This window comes from Polyodon spathula, chromosome 58, assembly GCF_017654505.1.
Source record: "Polyodon spathula isolate WHYD16114869_AA chromosome 58, ASM1765450v1, whole genome shotgun sequence".
In the NCBI taxonomy this organism is placed as follows: Eukaryota; Metazoa; Chordata; class Actinopteri; order Acipenseriformes; family Polyodontidae; genus Polyodon; species Polyodon spathula.
In genome coordinates, this window is record NC_054591.1 from 1,086,088 (window position 1) to 1,108,141 (window position 22,054).

Genomic DNA, 22,054 nt, shown 5'->3' on the forward strand with positions numbered 1-22,054 from the left:
GTCTTTCTCTATCGTGTCAGAATGCTTTACGCGCGTGTGTGTGTGTGTGTGTGTGTGTGTGTGTGTGTGTGTGTCTGTGTGTGTCTGTGTGTGTGTCAGTGGCTTCGCTTGTGTTTTTTTTATCCAGTCGTAGCCAATGCCTTGTGGCTGTCGGCTTTGTCTGCATTCTCGCTCTTCTTAAAGAAGCAGTTTGCAATAGAAGACATTCCTAATGCTCTTTTCATTGCATCAAGAGGATTGACAGACTGAATGAGACCGCTCGCTGTACGGGAGATGGCAGTCCTGTGACTTGCCTATTATACAAGTTCCGGCTCGGCTACAGCACTGCTTCTCAGTTTGTACTGCTTCTTATCAATAAACACACACAGTGCTGTGGATACAGTGTCCTACCCTTGAGTCGAATGACTCGGAAGGAACTGTGAGGCTGCTGGATGATTTAGTTTGTGTTCTGCAGGTAAATTACTGGAATTCAGAGCAGTGCAACAAGATCAATGGGACTGCAGGACAGATGTGGCCTCCTTTCATGACCCCTGAAACCACTCTGCCTTTCTACAGCCCAGACGTCTGCAGGTACAACACAAGGATGTAGAACGCTTTCTGCCACATTCAGCGAGTCTTAGTGCTTACTTAAGTGCACCAGGTTGATGCAATTAAGAAAGCAACACTCAAGTGTTGCGTCTGATTTGGGCTCTTTCTGTCCCCTCTGTCGTCTGATTTTGTATGAATTGTTCCAGGCCCTCAGAGTATCGTGCCTGAAGCAGTTGTGTTCGTTTATCAGCAGAGCCCTGATTACCGGGCATGAGTGTCTGCTAGCTGACTGCATCGGGAATGTTAGCACTACAGTCAAGACCAGCTGCTGCACGGAGGGAGTTCGCCATAGTCAGGGCGCGTATTTCATTGTTTCCACGGCTGGTGATCGCGCGACCGTTCTGTTTCTTCAGATCGATGGAGCTAGTGTACGAGAGACCCGGGGAGATACTTGGCATCCCCACGTACCGCTTCGTGGCTCCGAAGACCATGTTTGCTAACGGGTCGGTGTACCCCCCCAACGAGGGCTTCTGCCCCTGCAGAGAGTCTGGCATCCAGAACGTCAGCAGCTGCAGGTTCAGTAAGTGTCTCCTCTCTCTCTCTCTCTCTCTCTCTCTCTCTCTCTCTCTCTCTCTCTCTCTCTCTCTCTCTCTCTCTCTCCACTCAACCCCAGGGTTCACAGACGGAGCTGTATTCAACTGCATCCACCATCACTCACACTACAGGACTGCAAGGTTGTGTTATACTGATACCCTTTCACAGGAACACCACAGAACTGATATTTATTTAACATTGATTTATAAGTTTGTAAGGCTCTTAAGAAAAGAAGGCAATAGATAATATCATTCAGCATGTGCAGTGTCTTTTAATCTGCTTGAACTGCCCCGATCTCCAGCAGGCTGAATCCTCTTCCACTGGTCACCCCTGGGAATGAGAAGCTGTTCTATCTGTGTTAGGCCCTTTTAAAAAGTCTTGTCTCTTTGTTCCCAGACTCCCCTGTTTTTATCTCCCACCCCCATTTCTACAATGCTGACCCCGTACTGCTGCAGACGGTGGACGGCTTGAACCCCAATGAGGAGGAGCATGGGCTGTTCATCGATATCCACCCAGTGAGTGACTCCTGTCTCGGCAGGGGCTGTTTGTGATCACTAATGGCATTAGCAAGGCAGCTCTCTGTACCATAGCCACAGTCAGTATTGCCAGTAAAACCTTGCCAAGCGATCCTCGTAGAGCTACAGAAGCCTGCTCAAACTGCTTTTATGACTCTTGCTTGGTTGCCCAGATTTTTTTGCACATTCAGTTTCACAGAGGCTTGAGCAAAATGTTGAAAGCTTCCCTTTCTGAGGCTTGCATGATGGGAGATTGAATATTGAAAAGCCTGAAGAAAGGCAGCGGTAGCTTGTTGTTCTCATTGGAACGGCCGGTGTTGTGTGATGCACTGCCGCTGGCGATTGTGTCCCTTACCGGTGAGATGAGATGAGGGTGACAGCTCGAGAACCATGAGTGCAGGCGAGCCCGGCTCTTTTACAGTGTGGTGAAGACGCTCGCAGACGAGTCAGTTAAGAGACGCTGCTGCTGCAGAAACTGCCTGCAAGTTTGATCTCTGCTTGTTGGCGCAGATACCTGGCTCAGAGAGGGTGAGGGATCATGCAGTGTTTGACCTGGGACGTGGGTAATAGAGGACGCTGGATTCCAACAGTAGTGTTCAAACATTTTTCTGCTCTTTTCTACTTAGCGGAAACAATATTGAAATGAGTAGAGGCTGTCAGTGTTCATGGGTATCCCTGTAGCTATTCATAACCTTCAGTTTGGGTTCATACTTCAAGGCTGTTTGAAATGGAGCACTCGTTCATAGAAAAGCTGTAAATTAATTAGTCTTTATTGCACTCCAAAGTCTTAAAAAAATAAAAAATAATTATTTAGTTCCCAGAAAGTACAGTTGATTAAGCAGCTGAATTCAGTACCTTCAGTGAAAACACCATCACGATTGAAAACCAGGCTTGCAGCTTTGTTGTCAGGTTTATTATTAGTAGCGAGCTCTTTATATAATTCCTGCGCCAGTGTTTTTCTTTTAAAAGGCTGAAGAAAAACAGAGATAACATTTTCTTTTCGGGAAGATAAGGTTATATAAACCGTGTCACTAAAACAATTAAGACTGCTGTAAATTCTTGCAGTCAATACCAGACTCGTACCTTGTGTGGGACGAGTCATATACTGTATTTAAAGGGGTAGAGGACACATCAGGAGTCCTGATGGATGACTAGTAGCTACTCGGATGGCTTGGATATCCAATAATGTATAGTGGTACCCTTAAAAAAACAATGTGTACATTTTTTGGTGGCTTAGACTATATGCAGTAAGATAAGATGTTTCGATGGAACCTGTTGGTTTAGAATGATGCTTTGAGAAGATACTAATGAAGTGACTGCCCTCAAGTGGAGGATGAATGTCAGTGCAGTCCTGGCAGGGCTGAGGGAGAGTCAATGTGTTTGTTTCTCTAGTCCTGTGCAGCACACGTCGTCTGCAGGGGCATCAGTGACAAGACAAAGCAGTCACAAACATGGATGTCGTTACGCTGAAATCCAGTGGCAGGAAAAATCAAACTCTGCATTACAGCGTCTACTCTTTGCCAGGGAGCAGGGTCAATTCCTGACTTTCAATTCCCACTTCCTTTTTAAAATCAATTTAAAATGTTAGAGACAGTCGTTTTTGTGATTTGTTTTGCTGCTTTGATTTGAAGCCGATTTCATTGACGTGTTGCGACTGTGAGGAGCTCTGCTAATACTGCTAATCGCTGTTTGAATCGATGACGTGTTGGAATTGATTCAAAGAGAATGGGAATTGGAATTGAGAATCGATTTTAAAAAGGAATTGGAATTGAAAAACAGTTATTGACCCTGACGCTGCGCGGAGCCTTACGGAGCAGTTGCAGACATTGTAAAGAAGAGGTAAGAGGGTTCACTGAACTCCTAGTAATGGTCTGATATTTCCAGCACTGGTGTAGAACATTGCAGCTGTCCGCTGTTCACTAAGCAGCCTCTTCATATTTTGCAGAAAACTGGTATTCCCATGAACTGCTCCATCAGACTGCAGCTGAGTCTGTACATCAAAAAAGTATCTGGCATATCGTAAGTGAATCATTTACCTTCACTGTCTTTATCAGCCACAGAATGTGTGTGATCGTACAGGTGCTTTCAGATGCTACAGTGCTGCGAGTGGGTTAACAACGGCACCTCAAACAAGGAGTGCTCCCTCTTTATTCCGCAGTCTGAACGCATGGAATACAGCATGTGTTAATTAATGAAATTAGCAAACAATCAAGTTCATAAATGTATGAGTGTTCTACAATTGAAATGAAACTATTCTACAGTAGAGACCCTGGCTTTCCGTCAATCCAAAATGAATAAATAAATTAATGAACTAATAAATCAATTAATCAGTAAGTCAATGCATTAATAAATCAGTGAATCAGTAAATCAGTGAATTGGTAAATCAATGAATCAGCAAATCAATGAATACATAAATCAGTGAATTGATAAATCACTGAATCAGCAAATCGATTAACTAATAAATCAATGAATCGGTAAATCAGTGAATCGGTAAATGAGGGAGCTTTCACTCAAACTCTGCTAGGTTAAGGGCTGCGTCTCTTTGTTGATGTGTTTATGGGACCAGGGGAAAGTGAGTCCAGTCACAAACAGCTTCTTAGAGGAGAGCCCAAGTTGACCCCTGTCCCCCACATTTCTCTCTCCAGGGAGACTGGAAAGATCAGTCCGGTGGTCATGCCTATGATCTGGTTTGCGGAGGTATGTATCGTTCAGATCCACTGATAGGAGGGGTACTCTGAGGGATTGGGGCACAGAGATGTGTCTTCTTTTATTAGTAATGGTGCCTACCCTATTTCAAGTGCAAGAGCTTTGTATCTTCACATAAGATAATCAGAGTTAGGAGGCAGTGCTGTTTTAAACTCAGCACAGGGCACAGCTTGTTACGCACACTTCACGTCATGTGCTTCTGGCTGTGGGCTGTTGCAGTGGGGGAGTCTCACTGTGAGGAGGTTTTTTTTGTAATTTGCAAGGCACGGTTTGCTGTCAGTAGAGATAAGAGAATGTGTGACACGTCATTCCTCTCTTCCCTCTGCAGAGAGGGTACATCGACGGGCCCGTCTTAGACACGTTCTATAACAACCTGGTGCTGCTTCCCTCCATAATGGACTGCGTGCAGTACATCTTCATCGCACTGGGAGGGCTAATGCTCACCGCTGCGGTGTTCCTGGGGATACGTAACAAGGTAAGACAAGCGAGTGTGTGCTGCTCGGTGCTCCAGAGCAGACCGCTGGGTCCTCATGGGCCAGGCAGTGCCAAAAATGAAATGTGTGAATTCAGTCCAAACTGTTTACAGTCACTGCTGTACCCTTGCCAATGCCAGCCAAGACGCTGCCCGATTGAGATCAAGGGCTATTTTGTTAAAGTTTATATTTGGTAGGTTTCTCCATAGATATTCATTAAAGACTGATGCATGCTGCTCCCTGTGCCTCTGATAGAATGGCATTCAGTGTGTTTACAATGCAACTATCCTGCACTAAAATACTACACCTCTTATCAATTCCATTCATTCTTTTAAGATCATTCTTTTAAAACAGCTGCTCTTTCTCCAGGACAGATCTCTTTCTCCAGGACTAACTGTTTTGCCCTTGCAATAAATGCTCTCTTTAATATCTTCTCCATTTCTTTCTAATAACAATGTCTAAAAGTGAAAAAGTAGCTTTCGACGAAATTGTGAAAATTGTTTGGAATAGTCAGTCTGTTTACAGTTTTTTTCATATTTAACTAAATGCTCATTGCAAAGAGCTTTAATAATATTATTAGAATACATTCCAGTTAAATAGATGTCTGAATTCGATAACCTGATTAATGAATGTGCTTTTGATGCTGAATGTTATAAAGGACAGGTGGTCAGTTACTGGATTTCTGAATTAGAGTAAAACCGATCCCATGCAAGTGGTATTAATGAATTCCCTGTCTAAACACAGTGACGTGTTGGGAAAGCGAAGCAGTGGCTGTTAGCATTGGATTGAAATGTTTTGCAGACATTTACAGATGATTGAATATTAACCCTTAAAGAAACTGAAACGTTTTTGTCTGAAAGAATTCTTGCATGAGCCTTAAACAATTCCAAAAGCGTTTCAGTGTGCATGCTGTGGAAATCAGGAGATTTTTATGATAATATTTTCACTACTGTGATTTCAATCTAAGCTGTTCCCTGACAATCCAAAAACAAATAATCTTTGAGTTGAATAAAATACAGGTGATGTGTGATGTTTGCTTAATGAAAATGGCAGATTCTCATGGAAAAAAACCCAGACTAAGTAATAAGACTGCTCTGCTCTGATGCATGTTGAAATGAATAAATCATGAATACCCAGTCCTGCTTGTAAATGTTTCAAACTGTCTACACTAAGCATGCTGTAAATACCTAGTCTGGTAATTCTAGCAATGGAAACGTCTGCCACCATTGCACCAACAAACCCTCATCCACAACTAATAAGAAGAATGGAATTATTATTAGATAAATAATCAGAACAAGATCAAATTCATCATCAGAATAATAACCCTAATAATAATAATAATAATAATAATAATAATATAATAATAATAATAATAATAATAACGCTCACAGTGATCCTCAGTAATATAAATCAATGTTCTGTGATTTAAACTGCCTTTATCCTCACCCTATTAAACAAGAGCGATTATCTTTTAGGACAAACCCTATAATAGTCATATAAACAGCACAGGCGCAAACGAGCCCAAACGGGTCGAACCTGAGAAAACTAGCGTGGAGAAAGAGCACAGGAAAGTAATACACGAAGCCCACCTCTAGGTTGGTTGTGACAAGTTATTATTTACTTTGCTTTTTTATTTTCACATCCATACATACACTGTAAAACAGGAAATACCTGCTGCAAGTGACTTTTGCCAATGTCTCGCTGTTGACACATTTAAAGCAAAATTGGTGACTATTTCTTGGCAGCAAACGTGTTTTCCAGTGTGTGTGTGTGTGTGTGTGTGTACATCTACAAAATGACCTTTAACGCTGCATCGTGGGGTTGCAATAAGGAATGCGTTTGCTTCACTGAGCTCATGTGTTAAGTGTATGCATATCTACATAAATGAAGTAAAGAATGCTGCATTAGTTGTAATGATTTCATGATCCTGTATAATGCATGCTATCTTGATCAGACTGTTTTACTGCACTGTAGAAATGAGTAAGTATATATGACAGCAGTACTATTGCAAACTAATAATTCAAAGTTTCAGTTGAAATAAACTTCTAGAGCTCAGTGAATAACGAAAGCCATGTTCAATGTTCATGTCACTGTGACACATGCATACCCTCCGTCCAGGGAGCCCCTTTTGTGATTTTGGAAGCAGGTTCTTTATTGGTTGCTGGCAGCCTGTGAAATGCTCTGTGAACTCGCCTGCAGCAATCAGCAGAATAATACATAGACGCCCACAGATCTGTTCATACAGAGCGCTCACTGGGTGTGTGTCTCAGCATGGACTTTAAACAACTAAACGATGTACTCTTTCATTATTCAGAAACATCTCTGGAAAACTGACCAAGACAAAAACACACGTACTACAGAGAGGACTCCTCTATTGAACTAATCCGTCAACACTAATCTACAATCCGCTTGAAAATAGCAAGTGCCCCTGCTGCTCTCTGGGCTGAAGGATCTCATGCACACACACACACATTCTCGGGACTCTCCTCAAACTGCTTCAGTCCTGCAGTAACGCTCCAGTCCGCTCTGTGTTTGATGTTCCAGGACTGTGGAAGGAAACTAAAGGATGTGTGTCTCTGTGTGTGAAGGAGCGGATTCAAGCAGAATTCAACACGTTCTCTTTGCTGATTCCAATAATCAACAGTCACACTTGTACAGCTTTATCATGATCATTCTACACAATGATGAGGTCACTAGTGAGTCACAGAAACAAAGCAATACACTATGTAACATAATTTTTGTTCCTGGTAAAGTAAATACAGTATAATCGTAAATCTTAAAAAAAACTACTCGCTTCTAAATCTTTTGTAGTCATTTTTGTATTACTTTAGTATAAATACATGTTAATTTGGATTCATATGTTGTTTTTTTCTGACTATGTGAACGAAAGACACAACTTTGCCCGCTTTCCCATTGGAAATAGTGATATTTTGAAATATCACTGTCCTGGTCACAAAAGCAAAGTTTGTGGGGAATAATAGCCATTTTCTGTACATTTGAGGCATAAGCAATTAGGAAACAACACTTACTACCCAGGAACAAAAAAATAATAATGATTGTTACAAGGTGAATCAGTTAGCAGTTTTTGGAAGAAAGCAGCAGACAGAGGGTGTTCATTGCTTCTCAATGCCTGCTCTTTACACAGTATCTCTGCCTGCAAAGTGAATCCGTGTGTGTCAGAAATGTCTTCCTTGCACCAGGCAGGTGAGCTCGGTTCTGTTGACCCTTTCTTAGGCAATAAAACATTGTTCTGTACCAAGGCACTGCAAGCTGTGTAAAGAGAAATCGCTGCTGACCTGTACCAGAAGCTTTGGTTAGTTCACTCAGGATGTATCGACAATCAATGTGTGCAAACCTGAAGTGCCAGGTGGGTGTTAAACACCTTTCTAAGGATTTAAGTCAACTTTACCGCTGCTTTATAAACATGCAAGTTTGTACTCTGATGAACATTTATTCATTTTGCTGCTTCAAGTGCAATGAAACCTGCTGAATAATGTTACGTTAACATATTGAATTACACACCGCTTTGACAAAAATGTGACATTTCAAACTCTAACATGAAACACTGTACTATTATGGCTTCCGGTAGACTTTTGTGATATAATTTGTAGTTTCTTTGATTACATGATGTTAAATAAAATATCTAAATAATGTTCACACACACATCTATCTGTAGATGAGCTTTTGGCCACAGCCACAGTTCAAGGTGCCTCCACTTGTCCGGTCAGGCTGTCTGCCAGTGATGTCGTTCATGCACTCTGGAAACCGTTCACATTTCTTTGCAAATGTGTCTGATCAGAGGATTCAAAATTGATACCAAACGATTTTTAAAAATATTGAAATATCAATATTATGCAGGTCCATGACAAACTTTTTTGCCATGCTACAGTTAACAATAGAAAAGTGTGTCCTAGCATTTTAAAAGACGTAATACTAAAACTGCCTTGTTGTACAGGAGATCCTATTCTGCTACAGTCTTTCTGAGGTGTTCTAGAGTGGGAAAGTGTTTCTGTAATTGTACGAGGTCTTGGGTGGTTTTTAAAAGTACTGATTTGTAAACTTTCTCAGCATTTAAAAATCACAATTAAAAAACAACTCAATTAAATGGAACAGCGTGTGTCATTGTGAGTAGCTGTCACTGATGTTTACATTGCTGTATACTACTTTTGTGTTATTAATACTGGGGCCTGGATTCAATCAAAATTATGGCAGTGCCATAGCTATTATAAAGTATAGCAGCGCCATAAACTTGGATTTAATACAGACCCCAGTGATTGCTGGTGCAATGCTTCAACACAAAGACTGGTCCCCTTTCAGTGCACTGAACACAGACATACACATTAAATCTACAGCACAGTGTAGTACTGGGTTAACAGTGGAAAAGCAAGATTAACACACGGCACAGTAATGGCTCTGCTAAACGTCTCTAGGCGTAGTTCTGTGGTCGCACAGCCGTGCACGCTATGGCCCTTCTTCAGTGTATACTAAGAGGGTTATTTTCAAATGCACAAATCTGCTTTTTTTTGTTTGTGTTCTGGTTTGCTTTGGTAGGCAATGTTGTTTAAGTAGTTATGCCCAAACAAAAGTGTTTTTTATGTACAAATGATCAAATAAACAAAATAGAATCCTCCATTTGTCCATACAGAATTTAAAAAGTGAGTCTAAGACCAGTAAAGTATTAAAAAAAAAAAAATGTTCTCCTTGGTTTCTGTTGGTAGACTTTGGTTAAACTCTTAGTAAAAGTTTCTCAATTTTTTCAGCTTCCTGTAAGTTTATCTTCCATACTGTAGAAATATACACTACGATCACAACAGGTCAAAAAGCCCAAGGCAATGCAACACCGCCAGCCCTGTTTTCACTCACAGCAGGCAGGACGAGCTACTCGGCGCTCCCGGCTCCTTGCCCTTCCTTGTCCTGCTGCTGATGCTTCTCGCAGTGCCTCAGGAAGGTCAGCATGGCGCAGAAGGTCCTGGTGCAGACCAGGCAGTGGTAAGGCCTCTTCCCGCCGGTGTGGTGCAGGCGGACTCGGAGCTGCAGGGACCCGCCGTTGGCAAGGTCATGGGTGCACACGCTGCAGCGCAGCTCCTGGCGGAGGTGCCTACTCTTGTGGTGCGAGAGGGTGGAGGAGTGCCTGAAGACCCTGTCGCAGAGCGTGCAGGCGAACGTCTTGCTCTCTGGAGTTGCCTCCTTCTCCTCCTCCTCTTGGCGGGCGTGGAAGCGGCGGCGATGCACCGCGAGCCGGGCGGCCGATCGGAAGCGCTTCGTGCACTGGCTGCATCGGTGAAGGGGCTCTGGTGATGGTGGTGGTGCTTGTTCTCTTTCTCCTCCTCCTTCCTCCTCCTCACCCCCTGACTGGCTGTGAAACCTCTGCAGGTGACCCTCAAGCCCCGCCTCGTGGACAAAGAACTTGTTGCACCGGTCACACTTGTGCTTAGGGCCGTGCACGAGCCGGTGGAGGTACAGGTGAGTGTTGGCCCTGAAGCACTTCCCACAGTCTGGACACTTGTGGCTCAAGGCGGTCAGATGCACCTCCTGGTGCCTCCGGAGGTGGTAGGGCTTGGAGAAGTCCTTACCGCAGGTGAGGCACTTGTAATCCCTAACTCTGGGGATCTTACTCTGCTGCTGCTGCTGGAGGCTGGAGCTCGGGAGGAAGCTCTGCCCGCCCACGTGGGTTCTCTTGTGCACCCGCAGGCTGGAGAGCAGGGCGAAGGTCCTGGCGCACAGCGGGCACTTGTGTGGTCTGTGGATCCCGTGGGCATGACGCAGGTGTGTGGCGAGCTCGACCGGGTCCGAGAAGCTCTGCTGGCAGCCCGAGCAGCTGTGCCTACGCGCCTCTGCGTGGGCTCTCCGGCCGTGCCGCTCCAGCTTGGCAAGGGTATTGAAGGCACGCTCGCACTTGGAGCACTTGTAGGGCTTCCTCTGGCTGCTGGGGACCCCGCCGGGCCTGCGCTGCAAGCTGCTGTTTCGAGTGGCAACGGTCGACATGTTCATTGGCTGCAAAAAAAATAAATAAAATAAAAATAATAAAAATAATGAACCCTTTCGGTCCTTATCTTATCGCGCGTATGTTTATATATGTCGTCAGAAATCACGTTGGCACCTCACGGGCCTAGATCCCAGTCCAGTAGTGTATAAATGTGAAAATGTTTTGTTTTTTGCGCCGCTCTCGTGTATACTCAATAAAGGAGTAACTTTTTGAGTTGTTGCGGTTGCTGGAGAAATTGTTGAAAAGGGGAAGAGAAAACGAAACAGAATCAAGTTCACAAAAAACTAAAAAGGACGAAACCAGACCAAGCTAACCCCGAACACACCCCCCACCACCCTGCCCAGGGAGGAGCTTTCACAAACACCCTCATCTGCACGACCCAAACAATATCCACCACCACCATTTTATTGCTTTGTTCTGTTACATTGCCCAGCTGAAGAGGAGTGGGAGTGAAGATTGCGAAGCGATGCAAATTCCTCCAGTTTACCTAACTTTAAAAGTTCACTCTAAAACAAAACAAGCACACGTTTACATCGATGCAAATGAATTACACTGCACGTTTAACAGAAGTAAATGCATGCCTTACCCGCGCCCAGCGTTTAAGCAGCCATGTGCCCAGAAAAAAAAACTCTAATCACAACCCAAAACACACGAACTACAACTCCCAGAGTCCTCCGCAACACTGCCGGTCTTATTCGGACACTAATATCTTGTAGATAGATTAAAAAAATAAATACATAAAACTACTAACGCGTTGAAGAATGTTTAATAGTATTTTGATTGTTTTTTTCCTAAACAATAGTGTATCCTGGCAAATAACTTTCGAGATCTTGTTTTGCAAACTTCTGCTCTCGCCCACCTCCTGTGTCACGTGATTAGCAAAGGCGGCACCCTGATCACGTGTACGTGGCTGCTTTCTGATTGGCGCTCCGGTTTAAATTTGATTTTTGAAGCAGCGCTTGGATGGTTTAATGTTTTAATTGTTTGTTTTAATTCAGATCCACCCTCACAGCGCTGCCGCTGCCGCATCGCGTTTAAAAGGATATTTTTCGCAGTACAGTACTGTAAGTAGTGTTTGCAAATCCCGATTTTTTTTTAATTGTAGTTTTCGTAACACTGTGCGCGATTACCAAACGGATATTAATATCGGTTAGAGAAAATGCAATGTAAACAAAATAGGGTCTGTGTGTTGCTGGCTGAAATAACATTTACTGAACACGGCTTAACATCACACTGTATTAACAGATGGGGAGCATATAGCTTCTCGCTGGATTTCATCAGCTGATTGGATAAAACATTTATTTCTTTTTTAATTGATTGGTTTGGCCAGAATGGATTTCACCCTGTACCGTAGTAGGTCTATAATGTAGGTCTACATTCTGATATTTGCATTCCTACATTTATATAAATAGTTAATTGCAATGATAAAGTAGTGTTAAATACAAAAGCTGGTGTTACGTGGACGTTCTTCTATATTTAGCTACAGGTAAGTTTGAATTTGTCCGACCTTGTACTGCTGGCAGATCTGCAAGCAGCGCTGAAGAGCGTTCACCGGCTACAACTGGGAGGGAATGTAAACAAAACGGCGTGTGAACAGCCTCTGCTTTCTTGTCAGTCATGTCTGTGCTGATGCTGTTAGTTTGTTTTTTCTCCCCGAGCAGTGAGGACGGTTTCCATGGAATCGATGGAAGAGTTTGACCGAGAGTGCCCCATGATGAAGACGTTTTGCCAGCTGGTTTCGGAGGACGAGTTTGAGGAGCAAGCCCTGTCCTACACCGAGCGGGCCCTACTGGACCTGTTTCACACCATGGACCAGAACCCAGAGCTGTACGAGCGCGTGATCCGGAAGAGGAAACAGGGCGAGCTGGAGAAGGCCAGTGTCGGCTCCTGTTTAAAGGTATTGGATCTCGTGCTGTTAGTATTCTCTTCTGTCAGAACTTTAAACAGCAGGGATGCAAATGAGACTCCCGTTGCAGAGCAGTTTGATCCAGTCCTGTCTTTACCATGCGTTTAATATCCATCCAGCTTGTAGTAAAACCTGGAATGGGTGGAACTGCAATGGGAGTCGTGTTTTCATCCCTGATGCAGGCTTCTGTTCAAAGAGTTTGTAAAGCAGGCTAGAGATATCCTTAGCAAAAAACAAATAGTCTGATTTGAGTAATTAAATAAATTTGAGAGATTTCATGAAACTTTATGTAATCAGAACATGCTTCCATGCTTCCGGGAGGGGGGGGGTTTGCTTCCCTGAAAGATTTCATTTCTTCCTTGACCTCGCTGTGCAGGCAAAGTTCTTCACCGCAGTGGAGGGCCAGATGAACCGCTGCAACGCTGTGGGGGCTGCCGAGCTGAGACAAAGGGTGGGGCATCTCAAGGAGGAGATGAAGAAGGTGCAGGCCTACGCTCAAGGTACCGCGGCTGGGTTAGAGACGAATCGCTTTAAAGTAGAACCCTGCTCTACTGCTGCCAGGGCACATCTATACAAGTGTTGTGTAGATGTGACCCAACTTTATATTAACTTCAGATTTTAGTAGGATTAAAACATGGCCCCTGTTTGGATCTTCTTGTCTTGTAGAAGCGAAATGTGCAGCGAAGAGAACCTCAAAGCGTTTGGCTGAAAGGAGACAGAAAACCCCAGGTGATTGTGATGAAGAGCAAGCGCCACCCCTCTGCGTGGGGCCTCCCCCTTCAGCCCCGCCCCCTCCTCCACCTCTACCCCCCAGCACTGCGCTGCCCGAGGCACAGACTCCTCTGAAGGATAGGACCAATCACAGGAAGGTGAGGCTAACAAGCGTGTAGGAACAATTATGAGTGCTGGTAACGACCAAAACATGGAATGGAAGGTGGTGGAGGAGAAGAGTTTTCTTTCTGAGCAGTGTTCCTGTTCTTGCTTTCAGAGTGGGTTTCAGATGGCTGCAACCCCTGATCTGTTGAACAGTTATGGGCTGTCGAGACTAGACCGACGCAGCAGGAGGCAAGTGGACTAAAAGCTGTTGTGTTTGCGAAGCTATTCCTTTGTGAAGTCTGCTTCAATATATTGTAATCTGTCCTAGCACTAAACAAACTTACTCAGATAAAAATGTGTTTTGGAGATGCTGAAATTTCAGTGAATTCTAATATAGCTCTTTTAAAAACTGGCATGTGTGTCTGTCCTGTTTTGAAACAGCTCAGTGGACCTGAGAGCTCTCTCAGAACCTGAACCCGAGAGTTCTTCCAATCCGCACCACAACATCCAGTACGAGCTGCTGGCGAGCATCCCTCTGAAGAGACTCCATGCCACTGGGATTGTGAGGTAGTTTACCAGTTACTGCGCTCCCCTCTAGAACGCTGTAGGCGGCAGTCATAGTTAAGGAGGTAATGGAAGTGCTTGTGGAATGGCATTATAGGGCAAGTGGGAGCAAGACCAATGGAGCTTTATAACTGGTTCTGCAGTGTAATAAAAGGGGGAGCACATTGTATCCTCCAGATCACATTTGAGTGTTGCATCCCCAGAGTCAAGACTTCTGCTCCTTTCTTACAGATAGTGACAGAGCGTTTTATATTTCCAGATCCCCAGGCGGCACTCCATTGAATACCCCCAGAAAGAGCCAGCCGAAGAGCGGAGAGGAGAGTTCCCCAGCCTCCGCGTTCAACACAGCGCTGATCACCAAGTTCCGCAACGCTGTGAGTCCGACGGGAACGTCGTCACTCGACTCTCCAGAGCGCAGCGACAGCGACACAGACAGCTCGGGGTTCGCCACGCCCCACGGGACTCCGTGACGAGCCCGGGGGAGTTTTTGTCTGTCTCTTAAACCTTGTTTTAACAGATGCTTTATTACTTCAATCAATCCATATTCCTTCTGATCCTGTGCTAAAGCAGTTTCTTCTGAGTAGCTTTAGTTGCACTCAGTCACTGACTGCTTGATGAGGTAAAACTTCCTTTCACCCCCAAGTCAAGTAGGCAGGTGTTTTGCCTGTTACACTGTGATCTGTTACTCCATGCACTGTTGTCTTTTTTCAGTACTCTTTAAAGAGTTTGATCACAACTCTGTAACTTGTAACTTTTTACAATTCCCAAAAGATGTTGGAGTGTTTTTATGCAATGATGAACAACTTCTATCAAAGCACCTGTTCTATTACTAAATACTGTACCAAAGAGTGCTCTTTAAACCAAATATATTTTAAAGGGAGTCGTTTGAATGGTGTGACTATATCATGATGTTTATGTAAAGAATCTGCTACTGTGCCATTGATGTGTCCTTTATGATTGCATGCTTTCAGCTGTTAACTGAAGGCTCAGAATCTCAAGCCAGGCTGCTTCATTTCACAGTAGACTGAGCCGCAGGAGAGATCATTAAAACGAAGATCTGATCAATAAATACAAGAGGTGAAGCAACACTATCCAGCCTTGTACTATATCTAGGAACTCCAGAAGGACTGTTCTGTGAGATGTGGCAGTCTGGCAACTTTGAGTGGATTGTCCAAAAGCCATATATTCCCAAAGCACATCGCTATCACTGTGATCCAGGAAAGGGGATGGAAGCTGAAGGTCCTGTACAGTGATGGATGTAATAGCAGGACAGGGTTCTGATCCTCCTCCTGCTGAACACATTGGAGTGGTACACCACACACACACACACACACACAGTATATACAGCCACGCCACTGTTGTGTCACTCGCGTTGCTTTTCTTTGTCTCTACCTCATGCTTTCACTTTGTGCATGGAGTGTTGAGGCAGCATGCTTTTTTTGCATTGGGTTTTATCTTTTGAATCATCAAAAACATCGTGGATTTTCTGAGGCTAAGTAACGAAAGGGGGCTCCTTTATTATGGAGCTGGTTGTTTTATTAGTTTGGTGTTTGAAGTGGATTTTGTGTTGCTGCTTTGGAAGGATGGTTTATCAATCCTGTTGTTCTGGAGAGGAGAATCTCACTTGCCTTAGTCCTCTTTTATAGTAATGATTCTTCCAACCCTGGTGGGTATAAACTGTTCAACACTGTGTAATGATACAAAAAGACAATCTTTCATCATTAGGTAAATTAACACCTTGTACAATGCTCCCTCAGCATTTCAACCATTCAATAACTCACTTATTCGGCAGTGTTGACAGAATTATAAAAGTCCTATATTCTCCTGTCTGAGGGATCTTCACAGATTTACTGTTTTCAATATTTCACTAAAGTGAGAAAGCGAAATAGAGGAAGCACTGTACTGAAACTATAATCATAATAATGTGACGGTTCCCGAGAATGAGGAGCGGAGTTCCGTTTCCTCACAGCCTTCAGTGTTGAAAGGAGAGGTCCAAGCCTGCAGCGACAGTGCTGTATATCGTACAATACTGTATGCATTACAATTGAATTCAGTGCGAGTTCTGTATTGTTGTATTTTCATTCTTTGTCTGTACCGAATGTATTAATGACACTTTTTTTCCTCTTGAATTTTAATAGAATCTCTAAAAGTCCATTCTGCACAGTACAATCATAAATAAAAACTCCTAATGCTGAGGTCATCGTGGTTCTGTTTGATTATATGACAGTGGATCTCACAGCCTCCCCACTTTCTTCTATGTGGGTTTGGTATATTCCCCAATACCCCTACTCACAACAGAATCTGCATCTAGCACAATAAACGATGATCCAATACAGGCTCTGTCCACAGCAGCACAGCTATTCAGCAGCGTACAGCATGCAGCTGCCCTTCGATGAAGACGTCTATGAAGTGTTAAAGGTCTTGTTCATGCGCTCCTTGTACACTCAATGCAACCTCTAGTTAGTGTTTGATCAACTTGGATACGTCAGCTGGAACAGCCAAGTCAATACTGAAATACAGAGGCCATTCAAAAGCACCCTTCTTTTAATAGTATCGCTGTCAAAGAGGTACAATGCAGGGCAGCACCTCCCCGCAGCGAGCGCTGAGTCTGACCCAGGCCATGTGGTCCGCTCTGGTTAGCCCGATGTTCACTATTGCTATCGGGAGCTTCTTCTCGTGAGCTGCAAGAAGGAACCTGTACCCGGAGTAAACCTGAAACACAAACGAGAGAGAGAGAGAGAGAGAGAGGAGAGAAACATCTCCGATGGTCACCCTAACGACGGTGGATCGTTGTTCCAGCCTTACCTGGAGGGATGAGCCGGCCACCAGCACCGCGTCGGCCTCCGCCAGGCGCTCATGGACGTGTCTCACTTTGTCCCTGTCCACGGTGTCCCCGAAGAACGTGACGTCTGGCTTGAGGACAGCACCGCAGGCCTCGCACCCAGGGACCCGGAAGTGCTGCACCTGCTCATCTGTCAGGAACACGTCCCCGTCAGGAGCCACGCCCCCAGCCTCCTGGCTCCAGCCGGGGTTCAGCGAGGTGAAGCGGTGCTGGAGCTCGGACCTGGCAGTCAGAGCCCCACAGCCCAGGCACACCACCCTGCCCGGGGGAGAAACGGGCAGCTTTACCTGGGGAGGGATTCACCGCATGCCCTGGGAGTACAACCAAGACCTCAATCATTTAAAGAACTAAAAGCATCTGTTGGCTGGAAAGCAGCGCTTGAACTCCCACAACCTTTGAAAGCAACTGCTGTGTCTCCTAAGATGCCCCATGATAACATGACTCTTCCTTCCAGACCCAGTCCAACTCAAATGAGGGATTTCCCCGTAACGACAAAAGAATCTGAAACATTACATTCGTTATCTAAACTTACTAAATCAATACCTACAGCGCTGACACCTTTCACCTGGACCTTGTTCAACTGCGAACGCTGAAATGATAAACGTTTCAGCGCCTAATCCACCCTGGATTCTGTCCTCATGACCCGTCTCATATGTAGAGATGCAGCCTGCCCCTGGTAAAATACTATACAAGATGTCCTGTGTGGAGCTGATAAATGTTTAGACACCTGTGTGTACAGCCGTGGAGCTCCGTCACTCGCTGGTGCCCTGCTTTGGAGTGCAGAGCGTCTACGTTCTGCGTTACCAGCCAGTGCAGCTTGCCCAGCCTCTCCCAGCTGCTTAGGGCCAAATGCGCAGGGTTAGGGCGATGAGACGAGAACTGTGGCCAGCCGACGAAATTCCGCGCCCAGTACCGCTGCCTCGCCTTTGCGCTCTTCAAGAACTCCGTGTGCTGGATCGGTCGCCGCTCAGTCCTGGCGTAAAGCCCGACTCCCTCCGAGCGGTAATCTGGAATTCCGGATTCCGTCGAGAGGCCGGCTCCGGTGATTACAAAGAGCCTTTTAGATCTTGACACAAAGTCCTGCAGGTCTTCGAGCTCCATGGTGTCCAGGGGAGCGCTGGCTGGAACGAAAGCCAGGGTGGAGACTGCTGCCCCTGCCGAGCTGGAGTTCCTGCTGTTCGCAGTAAGCAGGGGACACTCACCGGCAGCTCTTAATTTAAAAAGAAACCTCATCTGCAAATAAATGGAAAACATGGAATACCTTTGGAGTATGTAAACAAAGTGGGGTGTCAACAAGGTATTTTTTATAAAGCAAGGTGGAACTAGAAGCAGGGTTACCATATGACTCCATGAACACTAGGGCAGTATGTTCGTGCTTTTCAACTCACATCGCAATGCATTCTGGTATCTTTTACCTGTCTCAGGTACCTTACACAGCAGGACTACACTTACCAGAATGCATTGGGGTGTGAGTTGAAAAGCCTGGACTGTCTCTCCTGGACATGGAATCATACGGTAACCCTAACTAGAAGGAAACTCATCAAATGTGTTTATAATTTTCACTCACCCGACTCACTCATCATTTTTAACAGCTAACCAGTACGTACTTCGAGCACTGTTTCTTACAACACTTAAAAACACACAGCGCGAACTTCTGATCAAGAGACTGCCTTTAAACAGCGCATTGCACTTCTGGGTTTACTCACAACACAAGGTTATTATTGTGCAAAGACAATACTGCGCTGCACGCACGCCGATAATCCACCTACCTTGTTCATTACTGCACTGACACGTCAATTCTGGGAAAAGAAAAACGCCACCTTTTCAATCAAATCAGAACTTTCCAGCTCTGTCTTTTACAGTCTGTGACCGAAGCCGGGGAAAATTACAGCAGTAAACAGAGGAAAAACCCACCCACCGTTTTCATTTTGGGAATTGTAGTTTAAACTGTGCAAACGCTACCGCTCACGCTAAGCTGTGCTTGTGTTTAAAAAAAACTACAATTCCCAAAAAGCCCCAGCGTTCTAAACGACGCGTTTCACAACACGCGCACAGCGGGTTCTAGTTGGAACGACGTGCTGGCTGACGTCAGTATAAAAGGCGACACTAACTGGGGCGTTTGTTTCAACACAGGAAAAGGAAATCCACGGACACCCCTACAAACTGAAATGGCTGCGCCCGTGTGTAGTAACGTGTTGTGTTTGGTCCCCCAGCCAAAACACACGCTGTAAGATCATTGCACATTACACCACGAAGCTGTATTACACGACACCGGGCACAGCTCCAGCAAAGGTCATTTTCAGACAGGGGTTTTAAGAATGTGTTTTTTTTTGCTAAACTCATTAGAATGTTTTAATTTACAGTAATTACTTAGGCACATGGTTTTATGATGGTACCCACAGTGTTAGGACAATGCAGTTGCATGAACAACTCCTATAGCTAACCCTAAAAGGTGAATTTAGGTGTGAGTTAATCATGCTGTGAAGAGCACGTTTCCCAGGAGTCTGGTTATTCAGTATCGTTGTTTATTGTGTGCGGTGTTCTTTGACTTTTCTTAGGTGGGATTGGAGCGCTTGGCAGAGCTGTGTGAACCTCAGCCATGCCAGTTGTGTGCAGCAGCTGTGAGAAGAAAGACGCCGTCCTGAAGCAGCCCAAGACTGGGCTCTCTCTGTGCAACGACTGCTTCTTCTGGGCTTTTGAGGAAGAGGTGCACCAGACGATTTAGTCAGCCAAGCTGTTTACCGCGGGCGAGACCGTCGGGCGGCAAGGACTCCACGGTGCTGGCGCATGTCATGAAGGTCCTCAATAAGAGCCACGGCTACGGCTTGCACTTGATGTTGCTCTCGGTGGACGAAGGCATCACCGGCTACCGGGACGACTCGCTGGAGACGGTGAAGCGGAACCAGCAGCACTACGACCTGCCGCTGAAGATCATCTCCTACCAGGAGCTGTACGGCTGGACCGTGGACGCCATCGTCAAGCAGGTGGGCTTGAAGAACAACTGCACCTTCTGCGGGGTCTTCAGGAGGCAGGCGCTGGACAGGGGAGCCATGGTGTTCAAAGTGGACAAGATTTGCACAGGTAAAACAAATCTGATCCACCAAGACTGGAGGTTGAACTCAGTCCCGGTCCTGGAAGGCTATTCCACTCCAGGTTTAATAAGTAAAATGAAATAATGAACTGCTTCAGGGTGGAGGTTTAATTGTTCAGTTAACCGATTTAGAACAGGGTTGGAACGAAGACCAGGACTGGAAGCGCCAGCTTTGGCCACCCCTGGCCACCCCTGGCCGAAGTACTCGTTCTTATGCTGCTGTTGAAAGACGGCGTGTGCCAGGGATGGAAATGACTCCCATTGCATAGCAGTTATATCCATTCCAGCTATTACTATGAGTTTAAGACTAGTTTAATGAGCTTGTACCCAGTGCACTGTGGCTAATCAAGCTTGCAGCAAAATGTGGAATGTGTGAAACTGCTATTCAATAGGAGTCTTATTGCCGTCCTTGTAGACCTGTCGGTGCCCTGCGATGCAGCTCCCTGATTGGTGGATGATTTGAAGTCCTGGATTTTGTGCCGTGTCCCCCGCAGGTCACAACGCTGACGACGTGGCCGAGACGGTGCTGATGAACTTCCTCCGGGGCGACATCGCGAGGCTGCGCCGCTGCACTGCCATCACCACGGGGAGCGAGGGGGCCATCCCCCGCTGCAAGCCGCTCAAGTACGCCTACGAGAAGGAGATCGTCCTGTACGCCTACTTCAAGAAGCTTGACTACTTCTCCACTGAGTGCGTCTACTCGCCCAACGCCTACCGGGGCCACGCCCGGGCCTTCCTCAAGGACCTGGAGTCCATCTGGCCGAGCTCCATCGTGGACATCATCCACTCGGGGGAGAACCTGTCCGTGAAGGAGGACGTGAAGATGCTGGTCCAGGGCACCTGCGTGCGCTGCGGCTACATCTCCAGCCAGAAGCTGTGCAAGGCCTGCGTGCTGCTGGAGGGGCTGAACCGGGGGCTGCCCAAGCTGGGCATTGGGAAGCACCACAAGCTCCTGGCCCAAGAGCCCTTGACAGAGAAGGAGGAGAAGAAACTCAAGGCGGTCGATTTCTGAGCGGGGGCAGTGTTTGTACGTCTTGACCTCTGGGGTTGATTTTATCCGGCTGTAGTTGTATCAAGAAAAGCCCTGGATTGCATCCCCTACTTATTTTAGGGGTAATCTCTGGATAACCAGGGATAGGTGGTGGATGCAATCTGAGTTGATTTACCCTGGTGCTGTAAAATGCTCTAAAAATTCAACTATATGTTGATCAAATCAACACCTGGGCAGTGTACTGTAAATAATGTAGTTAAAATGTGTTTGGCAATCTGAAAGACAGCTTGTCAAAGACTTTTTATCATCTTTTAGTATTCCTAAATATTCTACCATGGCTTTATAGCTGTGACCTGTGTAAGGCTCTATCAGTAGTGCAATGTGTTTAAAAGCCTGCGAGTCCTGGCGCCCTCCTCCCAGACTCCTGTGCTTCTTGTGTGCTCTTTATTTGAAATGTTAACGTGATACAGTGTTGCACACAGGACAGTCCCGGTGAATGGCTGTGCTGTGATATGCTTTATTCTACACTGTCTGAAGTTTCTACACAGAATCTCACAGGAGAAACATCTTGAATAAAAAAGGAAAGAAAACAAACCACTTTGGATTAGGAGGAAACCTGCTCTTTATTGTTTTTAAAACTTTCTAGCATTGCAATAAATTATTTCTACAGAAACCAAATCCTAGTTTGCAGGATTGCTATCAGCTGGGACTGTTTATTTTACAGCAGTAGTCTAACAAGGTCTTGTGCCTCAAAACCGACTTAAAAAAAACAAACAAAAAAACCCACCCGTTTAAGAAACGTGTGTGTTAAAGCTTGGGCCTGAGAAAGTGTTGTGTCTGACACACCTCGTCCTACAGGAGGCATGCTGCCCTCGTGTGGCACGCTGCTGAGTGCCCTGCAGTGCCAGTTTTAGTGGCGCTGCGGGCTCCACCTCGTGTCTGTGCCCTGCTGGGCTGTCAGGGTGTACAGTGAGGGCTCAGGATATGTTTACGGCTCACTCAACACATGCTATCCACAGTGTGGGACCGCGCGTCCTTCCAT

General features: G+C 45.5%; 5 protein-coding genes across 7 annotated transcripts; 3 read left to right on the plus strand and 2 right to left on the minus strand.

Moving 5' to 3' along the window:
- Positions 1-361: 361 nt before the first annotated feature.
- On the plus strand, positions 362-7,593 carry LOC121307683 (scavenger receptor class B member 1-like; the record flags this gene model as incomplete). Its single annotated transcript, XM_041239918.1, has 8 exons — positions 362-570; positions 942-1,108; positions 1,519-1,637; positions 3,583-3,656; positions 4,283-4,334; positions 4,672-4,818; positions 6,292-6,411; positions 7,131-7,593. Coding segments are annotated over 7 exons (888 nt in total), but the record flags the coding sequence as incomplete, so codon positions are not given.
- Positions 7,594-8,395: 802 nt separating this feature from the next.
- LOC121307744 (zinc finger protein 3-like) lies at positions 8,396-12,473 on the minus strand. 2 transcript variants are annotated; one of them, XM_041240009.1, is made up of 2 exons: positions 12,310-12,473; positions 8,396-10,810 (listed from the first exon to the last, which is right to left on the minus strand). In XM_041240009.1, exon 2 carries the CDS (start codon positions 10,805-10,807, stop codon positions 9,695-9,697), a length of 1,113 nt encoding a protein of 370 aa, XP_041095943.1. In that variant the 5' UTR covers positions 10,808-10,810; positions 12,310-12,473; the 3' UTR covers positions 8,396-9,694. The 2 variants fall into 2 exon arrangements, with proteins under 2 accessions (XP_041095943.1, XP_041095944.1); XM_041240010.1 differs by lacking the exon at positions 12,310-12,473 and adding an exon at positions 11,389-11,673.
- Positions 12,474-12,477: 4 nt separating this feature from the next.
- On the plus strand, positions 12,478-14,568 carry LOC121307746 (mitochondrial fission regulator 1-like). The gene is made up of 6 exons (XM_041240013.1): positions 12,478-12,699; positions 13,085-13,208; positions 13,375-13,577; positions 13,697-13,773; positions 13,966-14,091; positions 14,348-14,568. Exons 1-6 carry the CDS (start codon positions 12,478-12,480, stop codon positions 14,556-14,558), a joined length of 963 nt encoding a protein of 320 aa, XP_041095947.1. The 3' UTR covers positions 14,559-14,568.
- A 2,079-nt stretch (positions 14,569-16,647) lies between these two features.
- Positions 16,648-18,868, minus strand: sirt4 (sirtuin 4). Of its 2 annotated transcripts, XM_041240012.1 has the most exons (4): positions 18,700-18,867; positions 17,658-18,163; positions 16,894-17,188; positions 16,648-16,800 (listed from the first exon to the last, which is right to left on the minus strand). In XM_041240012.1, the coding sequence occupies exons 1-4, from the start codon at positions 18,706-18,708 to the stop codon at positions 16,648-16,650; spliced, it is 963 nt and encodes a 320-aa protein (XP_041095946.1). In that variant the 5' UTR covers positions 18,709-18,867. The 2 variants fall into 2 exon arrangements, with proteins under 2 accessions (XP_041095946.1, XP_041095945.1); XM_041240011.1 differs by having other exon boundaries at positions 16,648-17,188; positions 18,700-18,868.
- Positions 18,869-19,080: 212 nt separating this feature from the next.
- Positions 19,081-21,680, plus strand: LOC121307747 (cytoplasmic tRNA 2-thiolation protein 1-like). The gene is made up of 3 exons (XM_041240014.1): positions 19,081-19,222; positions 19,489-20,011; positions 20,516-21,680. Exons 2-3 carry the CDS (start codon positions 19,723-19,725, stop codon positions 21,031-21,033), a joined length of 807 nt encoding a protein of 268 aa, XP_041095948.1. The 5' UTR covers positions 19,081-19,222; positions 19,489-19,722; the 3' UTR covers positions 21,034-21,680.
- Positions 21,681-22,054: the final 374 nt, after the last annotated feature.